Here is a 12,721-nt window from a genome sequence, read left to right as displayed (position 1 = left end):
TCATATTGCACCGCAGGGAAGCTTACTGCATGATGGCTGTAATTCAATGGTGCAATAATCACATGCAGACTCCCATGTGACTATTAGCACGACTATTTGCTTAAGAAGTTCTCCTGTGCCTTTAATAACTGCGCAGAAGAGGGAATGATTGCAGGATAGCTTATAAAGTTTCTAGGGGAGCTACACTTAGTGAGATTCTCTGTTATGGAGCCATTAAAGTGACAGAAGTCCTGTCTTCCTGCGTGCTCAGCCATCCCAGCTGGATTAAGCAGTGAGCCTAACTAAATAAGATTATGGACATCTATGTTCAATACACATAGTTTGTACATTTCCCCTACACCATCCGTTCTATATACGTGCAGAAGGTCATTGAAATGGGGCAAACAGCTGGTGTTCTTACCATTGTTATGTCCTAAATGCCATCGAATTGCTCCTTACTTACTGTTGCAATTTGTTTATTGGTGTGATCTGTCCTCTTTTCATGTGTTAGGTATAAAAATGAAGAACTGATTACTCCTGCAAGTGAGCCTGGGAAGTACACAATCGAAAGCAAATATGGGGTGCATGTCTTGGATATAAACCGGTAAGGATATATTTTTCTTTTTGGGGGAAGTACGTTTATGTGAATAAATGACCTCTATAAATATAGTGTCCTATGCCACAGCAACTATAGGGAGAGTCAGATGACCACCCCATGGATTCAGAAAACATGGACTGTGTGCGGCAGCCCCACACCATTTGCAACCAAAACCTTGGCCACTTGTGTGATTGGTGCATGTGAAGGGACTGTACATGAGAAGAATCCTGATAGGGCTTGAATCCCCCATGTGGATGAGCTCTATGTGAGCATATCTGTATGTGCATTGAGCACCAAACATAGGGCATACCTGTCAACTGCCCCGGGGAAAAAAATGGACATTTTGTTTCCCCCCATGAGAGCATGGTGGCTATTTGCTCTTGCCCGATTTCAGGCCAATATCTCACTCCAAGAAAGCATGTTTTCCAGGTCCATGATCTTGCACGGCACCCCAAAACATGTGTTTTAGGGTGCTGTGCCCAAAGAACTGCTTTTTCATGTCTGCAGTCTCATGTGGTGCCCCAAAACATGTGTTTTTGGGCAACATGACTGAAAAAGCGTTTTTTCTGGGTCCATAATCTTGCGCAGGTCATGTGACTCACATGGGATTTTGGACCCGGAAGACGGTGTTCTGGATTTGGGCTGCATCACTTGGGAGGGTATGGCCACTATGATCATAGGGGAGAAAGAAGATCATCAGAACCTTCTAATATGTTACACAAACCATTGGTCCTCTTAGACTAAGAATGGAGGGAGTCTATTGCATTGGTAGGCACTGTAAAGTTCACAGTCTGCTTGGACCATGACTTACCTGTAGTTAGTTGTTTCAAGGAAAAGTGGGCAAAATATTTTCTTGTGGGTGTGTGTGAGTGAGCCCAGGTGGAGACTTGCTTCAGGCAGAGCCTTGTGAAGGAGGGAGATGAAAACCGGAATGGCTGTCTGAATGCTGTAGCACCACTTTTGGAAGTATTGACCCAGGCTGGTGGCAGCACCGTTTGGACTCCAGAGCAAAACAGGCTGCAAAACAACCAGATAAATTTGTGGCTCTTATGTTGCTTCCCCTTATCTAATGGAAATTGATGAAACAAATCCTCAATTTTACCAACTGCTGTAAACAGACAACACGAATGATTGTTTGGCCAGTCAGATAATTACAAATCGATCAGACTGCTGTCTTTGGCGGTCAGCAGCAAATGCTGGCTGGAGTTTAAGTAGCCATAAGCCAATTTAAGGAAAGAGAATGCTAAAGAAGCCAAAAGAAGAAGAAGCTAAAATTGACTTTTATGATCATGGGAAATGCAAGCAAAGGCTAATGCTTCATTGTCTCATATCCACTTTCCATAGGAAGGATGGGGGGGGGGGGAGAGAGAATGTTATTTTTTTCTCCTAGAAATTAGGCAGAAACCTGTCTAATAGCAGCTTGGAATCTGCCTGATTTAATGTTTGTATCTTTTTCTAGAACGGGTGATGGTCTTCTGTCCTTTTCCATTCAGGGAGATGATTTCCCCCTCTCCCCAGTATCTTTCCATGTTATCATTTCTTCTTACTTCTTAGGCGTCTTGGGGTCAAATTGTAGATGTGATGGCATTTATGTCTTTAAGCTCTTGTGTGGTGGGAGGGGTAGCCAGCCTGGGGCTGTGACATGGGGAGAGAAGGCTTTCACCCTTTGATTCCAAGCTGGACCATGGATTAAAGCCCCCTCCTCATACCATAGTTCCAGTCTGGATATACACTCTCTCCATGCCAGTGGTTTATAAGCAAAGGCTAAAGGTGTGAATCCCATCACACTTAGTTTGCACCCGGAGAGGACAATAATCCCTGGAAAAGCCAGTGAATGAAGTCTAGATGCATTTGGCTGAAAGGGTCTTCTTCTAAGTGTCTCTATATTTGTGTGATTGAAGGTGTGCTTGTCTGAATTTGGACATGTCTTGAGATTGGATGTTTTTGGTGCCTATGCTTGTTTGCTTGGATGAAGAAGAGATTGAGGAGCAGGGAGTGGATGCATTTGGTGGTGCTAATGAAAAAGATGCTGCGCTAATGAATCACTAAGAAATTTGCTGAATATATATATATATTAAGGTGTGATCATTACTTATTACTTTATATAATTAGTTGGGATAAATTAATAGGTACCAATGAGCAACTGTGGAGGCGCTCTCTTTCTTTTATGGTTTTCTGAGGGCTTTTGTTCTCTTTCCACGTCCATTTTCCTCTGTCTTACACACACCCTAATAAAACGGCCCACTGAAACCAAATCTGATAGCTCAATTGGCAGAGAATGAGATTCTTGATCACAGGTCCATGGGTTCAAATCCTACATTGGGCAAAAAGATTCCTGAATTGCAGGGGGGTTGGACTGGATGATGCTTGGGTTTTTTAAAAAAAATGTTTTTATTGTTTTTTTCACAAATACTTAAGCACACAAACAGATAAACAAAGACATAAACAAATAAACAATCATAAATCATAACCTTTTTGAGCCTTAATCTAATTAACATTGTTAAGTGACTTCCTCATATTCCCATGGTTGGGTTTCAATGGATATCATTTTAACGGTTTTCCAATTCAGTATTCTTATAAAATTTACTTAATCCTTAACATCTTTCTTTCTAACCAATTCAATATTCAACATATTGAATCATCACAAATTACATATATAAATCCTAAGCCTATCTGGTATTTGCAAGTCTCCCCCCCCCCCCATTAATTTAACTTAACATATTTAACTAAATATTCGTTGAATTATGTGTCCACCACATATTAGTAATACATCATTAACTATGTGCATATGTTTCTTTTTTCTTTTTTACATTCATTTACTTGCCCCTCCTTTTCTACAGTGAGCTCAAGGTGATGTACAATGTTCTTTTTATCCATTTTTATCCTCACAACAACCCCTTGAAGCTGGTTAGGCTCAGAGTGTGACTGGTTCATTCAGCGACCTTCATTGCCAAAGGGGCATCTGAATATGGGCATCCCCATTTCTAGAATAAAACTCTTAAATATCACTCCAGACTGCTGCTTATTGCAGATTATGGTACGTAATTAATTGAATTAATTAACAGAGTCATACTGTTGCACCCAGAAAGGCACCTACAGTAACTTCTTCTACAGCTGATATTTAATGCCCCTTCCCAAGTCTTTTGTGATGTAGTAATTTGGACATCAGCCCTTATAATCCCCATATTACAGAAAGGGGGAATATTTGGTGACAGCCAAGATAAATAAGCCCGAGATCAGAAAAAGCTGAATGGAGTGCTTTGGGCATTCCCTCTTGATATTCATTAACAATCTTTGGAATGGAAGAAGAATGAATTTTTTAGTGTTGCATCAAGGTGTGTATCTGTGCTTTGCACAATGCAGTTTGTACTCACTAGTATTCATGTATACTCTTGAATTATGATGTCCAGCCACAAATTTTATTCCACAGTTTAACCCACTCCATCTTTCAGAAAGCCAGGCATTTGCATTCAGGTGAAGCTTACTGTCTATCATTCTTGTCCTGGACAAAAAAGAAAAGAAAAACTGATCATGGATTTCCAGATGTTTTGGGACTAAAACTCCCACCATCCCTAGCTAACAGGACCAGTGGTCAGGGATGATGGGAATTGCAGTTCCAAAACATCTGGAGGGCCAAGTTTGGCCATGCCTGATTTAAAACTTTTGGGATTTTGGGGGAAAAATAACAACTCCACATAATTAGTGAATGAAGACCATAGTTATGAAGGCGATTCATGAACTGATCTTGAATCTGTTTACATTTTTTGCAAAGTAGTCCAGAGGAGATGAAGTCTTATTAAGATTTGAAGATATATCCTGGAAAGTTGCAGACATCTCTAGTGTCATTTTTGGGTGGTGGTGGAGCTATAGAACAGCTAAGATTCTCCGCCTATTTCAGTATTCTTCTCAGCTGTTCATGCCAATATGCTGAGCTTCTAGTCATCCGATACTTGGCCACTTCAAGCAGCTTAGGAATTTCTTGGCTGTCATCTTAGTGGTTCTCTGAAGCTTATGCAGAGAACTTTTCCTTCTGATGCAAGTGTGACATTTATTCCTATGAATATACTGGGTGCTCCTTGGCTCCAGTGGAAAAATTCTTGAAGAGCCAAAGATGTGGCATCACCCTACCATTTTTTTAAAAGTTGCAATTGGACACTCTTCCATCTGTCCATTTGCCTGTCTCAGAGGACTCTGACATCTGCACCATAATCTAGTCCCGTCGCCCCCCCCCCACATTTTGGATCCATCAGCTCATTCTGTGTGGTTGTCTCTGTGTGTGTTTGTTTCAACAGCCAGGTGTTGCAGCGTTTATTTTCATATACTGTGGCCTTTCATATTCCTTTTCCTGGAACAAGCAGCAAAACAAAATGGCTTCTCTTTCCCATTCACTGCTTTTCAATTGGTCAGTGTTTCTACTTCCTATTGAAACCAGCAGCTGAGATCCCAATTTATTAAATTGTGCACCATATGTGAGATTTCACTTATGCGTAGCATTTATCCAGATATGAAGAACCTGTGACCGTGCAAGATTTTTCTTCTGCCTGAGGCAAAAGAGCAAATGGTGCCCAGTACCAAGTGTACTCAGTATATGTAGTACCAAAAGCTGGTCAAATTATTTTGGTACCTGAGGCAAAACATCTCGTAAGGACAACTCTCCTTCCCTGGGAATCAAAATACAACCAAAAAATTTAAATAACTAGTCATTTACTGCCCTTTCATGACACTCCAAGCCACAGACCGGAAGTGGCAATATCACTCTGCCTAACAGTAAGATGAGGCTTGGTTGTTGTACTCCAGTTCCCATCAGCTCCAACTAGAATGACCATCATGGATGATGGGAGTTATAGTCCAATACACTATGGAGGCTATAAGTTCCCCATTCCTGAAGTATGATTTCATATCCTCTACCTTTGAATTCATAAAATTAATCGATTTCAGATCTCCCCTGCATATTATTCTGTGGTTTCTGCTGTATCATCTACTGTGGCAATACCTTCATTGACTGCTTAAGACCCCAGTTCCTCATGAACTGCTGCCACCCACATGAACCCGCCTGGGGAGATGAGGGAGCTGGCCAGGAACCCAGACAGCTGGTGTGGGGTCCTCTAATCCTGGTGGAGGGAGGTCCCAATTCATTGGTTCCTCAGGATCATTGACAATGTAGAGATCAGATGGGGAGGGGTCGTGCTCCTTTGCTCTTTTTTGGAGGAGGCCTCATGTTTGAGGACCAGGCAAATGGATACGAGGGTACAATCAGTGCCGGATTTATGTATAAGTTAAACAAGCTATAGCTTAGGGCCGCACTCTTTTGGGCCCCCCCAAAAAAATTAAAGGGGAAAAACTGGATGTACATTTCCAAAATATAAGATAAAAAACAAATAAAACAAAACAAAACCTACGAACAGTAACAGTGTTGTGTAGGCTCCTATGATGTAAGTAATGGGCGCCGCATATAGCATATATTCAACACAAAAAACAATGACAGTTTGTTGTTGACAAAGGACAGCTGGACATATAAAGGGCCCCATTACCTTCAGTAGCTTAGGGCCTCATCGAACCTGGGTACGATTCACCTTCCCTTCCATTTGCTAACCTCTCAGGCAAAGTGCTAATGCCCAAATAGGAACTGTCAGTAAATATTTTCCCAACAAAGTTGTGCTCATAAAAGATAACTCACATTTCTTTACTATTTGTCATGCGAAGACAGCATCAACAACCTTGTTATTGTCTAGGTACAGTCAGTGCATGATCTGTGTTTCCTTTATTAGCAAGGCTGTTGCTATTTCCACAGAGATTTTCCACAGGTGTGCAAAATATAGATAAGGATCTAGTGGTGATGATGAAGATAGGGATCTAGTGGTGACAGCAACAGTAAAAAGGCTTCCCTTCACTCTTCAGAAACAGACTGTTATCAGGCACCTTTTGATCCAATCTATAGGTACTGAATTTTGGCTGTTCATTTCAACTTTACAGAAGTCCAGAAACAATTCTGAGTATAGTTTGCCCTTTCAAAAATTATTTGAAGGCATAGACATTTATCAGAAGTGAGCAGAAATTTCGTTTTAGATTAGCTGCTTTGAGTTCCCTTAGAAAGAAAAGTAGGATAATAAAATAAATAGTATCCATTGCATCCACAGTACAGTCTTGTTTTTCTTTTTGTTTGTTATTTGCTAATGACTATAATTCACTTTTTGCAATATAACACACAATTTTCAAGTCTCTGTGACTATTAAATTCCACCGATTCGCCTCTAGTTTTTGCAATGCATGAGCAATGATCTGCCTCTAGGAGGAGCTACAACCCTTAGATATGACTACTGTAAAGTGATTCCAGAGTTTATTGTCATTCATAAGCGAGTTATCAAAATGAAGTAGTGAACATTTCACCTTTCAGTGATGTCATAGACTAAAGGAAGTGCTCTGATTGCAGATCTTCACTTTATTTTTCCTCCTCGTTGCCTCCTCTCCCTTCTCTTCATGCAAAGCAAGGCTGTGAAATTGTTTCTTTTGCAAAAAGGTCCACTTCACACCACAAAAGCTAACCGGGCATCCCAACTCTTTGTGTCAGTTATCATCTGTCAAATCAGAAGCAAATGTGAAAGCGATAGTTATATCCTCTTTTTTCACCTTTCCTTATCTATAATATATCTATCTAATCTCAATATGATCTTTGGAGAGGAAATCTGAAACTTCATCTTTAAAGGCGCAGGCGTTCAAAATGTGGTCTCCTGACACTTAGGAGGAAATTTGTCTAGTGAACATGTTAGGATATATCTGGATTTTGCACAGAAGCATCCAAACACATATTCTCAAGTGTATTACAAACGTATTGCAGTTTTTTAAAGGTTTCTTGCAGGACCCTGGGACCTGAAGACTCAGTGGAAGTTCAATTTTAAAACATGTTCCGAAGAGTTTGATTCCTTCTGTGCTCATCTTTATGGCATTGTTGTTGTTGTTGTTGTTTAGTTGTGTCTGACTCTTTGAGACCCCATGGACCAGAGCACGCCAGGCACTCCTGTCTTCCACTGCCTCCAGCAGTTTGGTCAAACTCATGCTGGTAGCTTTGAGAACACTTTATGGCATTACTTGGGTCAAATTCATCTGTGGAAGTAGAAAGTCTTGTTTCTGCTAAATGAGCAATATCAGACTTCTTGCTGCTGTTTTGAACCTGAACCTGTATTTCAGGGGTGGGGGATTGTTTTTCAACCTGAGGGCTGCATCCCTTTGTGGAAAAGCTTTTGGGGACCATATCCCAGTGGTGGGCGGTACTGGAACCCACATTGGGTGAGTCCAATACCAAAAGTGTGCAGGGCCACCCCCACTCTATTTCTCTGATAGACACGCACAGGGGTGGTGTGTCTCATTTTGCCTTGTGAGTTGAAACAGGAAGTGTCTGTGGAAAAGGGGCTGAGCCAGTTCTCCCTCCTCTGGCAATCTCTGGCAGTCTAGTAAAAAGGTTTTGTAAGTCCTGTGATCTTGTATGCATCTTTCCCTCTGACCTTTTTTAGAGCTCACTATGATGACACCGCTACCTACACCGCCGTGGCGACAAATGTGCATGGTCAGGCATCCACCAGTGCTGCTGTCGTCGTGAGGAGTAAGTAAGCTACAGAGACAGTCCAAAGAGAAATACCCGCAGCGATGCTTAAGTTGCTCGTGTCAGAACTGTTTGTCCCTTTCTTTCAGGGTTCAGAGGCGATGAGGAGCCTTATCCTGCTGGAGTTCTTCCTATTACCTGTAAGTCCACTTAGTAATTTGATGTAGTCGTATGGGTGTCAGGAGTTTCCGTAGTACATTTCCCCAGAATCATAATAAATTTTGCTTCAAGTCTGCTGTTGGGCACAATTTAAGATGGCAGTTTTAACCTATACAACTCTGAACAGCCTGGAGCCTGCATATCTAAGAAACACCTCATTCTCAACGAGCTCTTTGCACTGTTAGGAGAGGACTTCTTGTGGGTGCCAAATAACATCTGCTGGGGCTGTTGCGTGTCGAGGTCCCCAAGTGGTGTAGTGGTTAAGAGCGGTGGACTTGTAATCTGGTGAACCAGGTTCGCATCTCCGCTCCTCCACTTGCAGCTGCTGGGTGACCTTGGGCTAGTCACACTTCTCTGAAGTCTCTCAGCCCCACTCACCTCACAGAGTGTTTGTTGTGGGGGAGGAAGGGAAAGGAGAACGTTAGCTGCTTTGAGACTCCTTTGGGTAGTGATAAAGCGGGATATCAAATCCAAATCCAAACCCCAAATAAAACACAATTCACACATAATTTTAGTTTAAGGTTTTTGGCATAATTTTGGCCACAACTTTATTAAAATACAACGAATGTGAGTGGTTGCTTAGGCATTGGTTAGACTATCTGACCCCGCATGGGGACAGACTTACATTTCACACGACCGCGAAAGTCAGAAAGGGAGAACATTTTGGGGAGAGAAATGGAGAAGGGTCCCTTCCCTCACCTCTCCCCAAATGCTCCCAGGGGCTCTTGCGTGGCCCTAGCCCCTTGTCAGGGGTTTGGACAAAAGCATGGCGAGCCCCTGGATTCCTTTAATGGAATACCCTTGCAGCAGCAGCAGCATTAGAGGGGCAGGCACAGCCAATCCATGCCCCTCTACCAACCAAATCCTAAAACCAATGCCTAACCACAACCTTACAAGTTGTGACAATTTGCTATGCAGTAGGCAAAAACCAAATGGCACCAGCCAATCAGCCAAATGGACAAAATTCCTACCCTGCCCCTGCCCCAAAAGCAGACGACCCCATGACAGGCATAGCAAGGTCAACCCAAACAACCCTAAATATAGAGAGGGTGGACGGGCAATTCGATGCACGCAGCGAAAAGAGGAAGCTCAACGCTGCGCGCAGGGGTTTTAACATTTCTAGCTGTCAATCAGAAAATGGCAACATCAAAATCTCCCCCACAACAAGGGGAGCCCAATCACAACGGTGGCCAACTCAATTTTACCCGCCCAGCAACAGTGGGGTGTCTTGTCAGCTCCCACCACACCACGTGCTCTCCATTAAGGAGAACACGTAGCAGGACCTTCTAAGCCAAGGTTTCCCAAACTTGGGTCTCCAGCTGTTTTTGGACTACATTTCCCATCATCCCTGACCACTGGTCCTGCTAGCTAGGGATGATAGGAGTTGTAGTCCAAAAACAGTTGGAGACCCCAGTCTGGGAAACCGTGTTCTAAGCAGTACCCCTGGTCTGTGGGACTCCTTCCCAAAACAAGCTCACCAAATGATCAACTCCTGAGGGAAAGGCTAAACTGTCCTATGTTTGATGTCTTGCTGGGGTTATGCATCTCTCTATCTTGTTTTTTCTCCCTATATTACTGTACTTCATGCTAGGTTCATTCTTGTTTTGCTTACAGTGCCCATGCCCCTGGACATCTGCTTCTCCCATTTTGATGTCCAGTTCTTGGAGAGGTTTGGTGTCACCTTTGGTGTGGAAGGGGAAACGTTGACCCTCAGGTGTGATCTGCTGATCACACCAGAGCTGAATCGCCTCCGACCTCGGGCTGAGTGGTACAGAGATGGTAAGTTTTTCTTTCTTCAGGTGAAACATGTGGCTGCTCTTAAATGACCGCTCACCTTTCTCTCAGGTGGGTGGTGGTTGCGGCCTTAAAGTTGTGGCCATTTTAAAATCCACATTGTTGTCTGCTTGAGTTATTTTATCCCACTTCACTTTAGTCGCTGCCAGGGGAGGGGGCACTGCAACTGGGAACACAGTTTTATTTTGAATTTTTCAAGGGTTATAGTATTGTGTGATGTCAGTCAGAAGCGTGCTCTGTGGGTGTCCTTGGGTAGATTCCTCAAGAGCACCAGACATGTTGATAGTGACTGCTATCTCTCTGCAAATCTTCAATGTACTCTGAATTAATAGCAATAGTCTAGAAAGCCAGTGGTAAAAGCCCTCTTGGGTAAGGGCGTTACTAATGGACTGATGAATATTTTTCTTTAAAAAGTACTGATTTTAGCACACTCAGCATAGATAAGTCTGGGTTTGCGTTTACTCCCTTGTACAAGTTGTTTCATTTTTCTCAGTATTAAAATCTTTCCCTCCTCATCTTTTTTTTCTGAATTAATTATACAAACGGATAAGGTGGACTTCCGCAATTTACTTCCCCTAATTGGACCCAGGGGAATTTTCTGCTTGCACCAAATTACTATAGTTTATTGGCTATTAAACTCTGGGGAATGCAGTATGTATAATAATCAGTTAAGTCAGATCCTGTTTATGGTTCACACATTCTGGAAGTACAAAGAGACACATTTCAGATTTCTGCTGCTGATTAACATTACAGGATTTCCATTCTAAAATACTTGGCAAAAGTAGGTTTGCAATACAACAGGAAAATTCACGACATGTCCTGATTTTGAGGTGTAAAATTGGCATTGTGGTTTTTATACAGTATATGTTGGAAGCTGCCCAGAGTGGCTGGGGCAAACCAGTCAGATGAGTGGGATGTAATAATAATAATAATAATAATAATAATAATAATAATAATAATAGAATAGGACATCCCTATTTTCATTGGAGAAATGTTGGAGGGTATGGATACAGGATATGACCTACAACATGCTTTCAGCCAATGATTTATTGAGATGGCCACTGGTTGTCATGGAGGCCATGAAGTCCTCAACTGGGACGCTCAAAGTAGTCTTGGTATGAAAGTTTAGTTTCCCAACACTACTCTGTGGGAGTTCTCCAACACCACCTTCTGGCCCCAGCACAAGGCACCAATGACATTACAATCACTTAATTGCATAGGTGTTAATTGCACAGTTAATTGCACAGTCTATAATATTCTGACTTTTGAAAGTTGTCTGTGTATTTCCAGACACAACTCGTGCAGAGATCTGAACTTAAGTGCTCATTGTAACAAGACCTTATTGATTAGACTATATCTGTATAGAACAGTTCTCAGGAAGCTAAAGACACCCCCTTGCCCTAAAAGTAGCCAAATCAATTATTAAGGTAAGAGGTAAGAAATGGAATCGGTGGGATCTTCTTTAGCCATGATAAAATATTCTACACATTTCATTGCATCAATTGCACTAGTCATACTGATTAATTTACATTAATTTTGAGTCACAACCTCTCACCTGTGAGAAATTCAAACTTAATTTGATTCACTGCTCAGCAGGAATGCCCACAAGATTTTAAATTAAGTGTGTATTTATAGCAGACTTCAGATTAAACTGAAATCTGGCCTTAAGTCATTCCCCCCCCCCTTCCAATTTAATCTGACACATGCCTTGGATAGAGAAGTTTATTTAAAAGGATCAAAAGTGCATACACAGAGTGATAACTCTTGATTAGGTGTGTGCAATCCAGCCAAAGTTAAGCATATTTAAATCCCATTGATTTATGTGGGAGAGCAAAGCCTGTGCTTAACTCGCTGCTGTTGAAATCAATAGGTCTTAAAATACTTAACTTTGACTGGATCGTTCTATAGATTATGTTTTCATGACACTGCTTCAAAGGGGTTTGTGGGTGTTTTGGTGGGGGGAATGGGGTCCAGGTGAGCTGATTTGTGTAAAATGGCAGTGTTGAGACATCTAGTCACCAGGTCTCTGAGGGACAGTCTTGAGTAGAGCAAAAATAGAATACACATATCTTTATATAATTGGAGGTGGCATGAATTTGAAGGTTGACAGTTTGGTTCTTTAAAGATAGAACTTTAAAAGATACGCTGTAAAGTTTCTCCTGAATACATTTGCCCTATAATGATTCAGCACAGGTCAGAATAGGATCAGGGTCAGTCAGTCACTGCTAACCTGATGATATGTGCAAATCTGTTCCAGATGTGCTCGTGAAAGATTCCAAGTGGACAAAAACATTCTTTGGAGATGGCCGGGCAGCACTGTCCTTTACCCATCTGAACAAGGATGACGAAGGCTTATATACATTGCGTTTAGTTTCGAAAGGAGGAGTGAGTGAATACAGTGCATTTCTGTTTGTGAGAGGTATGGTGTTCTTTGGTATTGTTGCTGTTGTTGTTTAGTCGTTTAGTCGTGTCTGACTCTTCGTGACCCCATGGGCTAGAGCACGCCAGGCACTCCTGTCTTCCACTGCCTCCTGCAGTTTGGTCAAACTCATGCTGGTAGCTTCGAGAACACTGTCCAACCATCTCATCCTCTGT

General features: G+C 42.1%; 1 protein-coding gene across 1 annotated transcript in view; it reads left to right on the top strand.

Annotated features, from left to right (window-relative positions):
• The window catches only part of MYOM2 (myomesin 2), an 80,714-nt gene that overhangs the window by 20,166 nt on the left and 47,827 nt on the right, over positions 1-12,721 (top strand). The window contains exons 6-10 of the mRNA XM_081856780.1: positions 491-583; positions 8,085-8,173; positions 8,263-8,313; positions 9,947-10,111; positions 12,384-12,545. Coding sequence (XP_081712906.1) covers positions 491-583; positions 8,085-8,173; positions 8,263-8,313; positions 9,947-10,111; positions 12,384-12,545 — 560 coding nt within the window. The remainder of the gene's footprint in view (positions 1-490; positions 584-8,084; positions 8,174-8,262; positions 8,314-9,946; positions 10,112-12,383; positions 12,546-12,721) is intronic.

The sequence above is a fragment of the Podarcis erhardii genome (assembly GCF_964252035.2).
Source record: "Podarcis erhardii genome assembly, chromosome: 3".
Lineage (NCBI taxonomy): Eukaryota > Metazoa > Chordata > Lepidosauria > Squamata > Lacertidae > Podarcis > Podarcis erhardii.
This window is presented reverse-complemented; position numbering and strand designations above follow the sequence as displayed.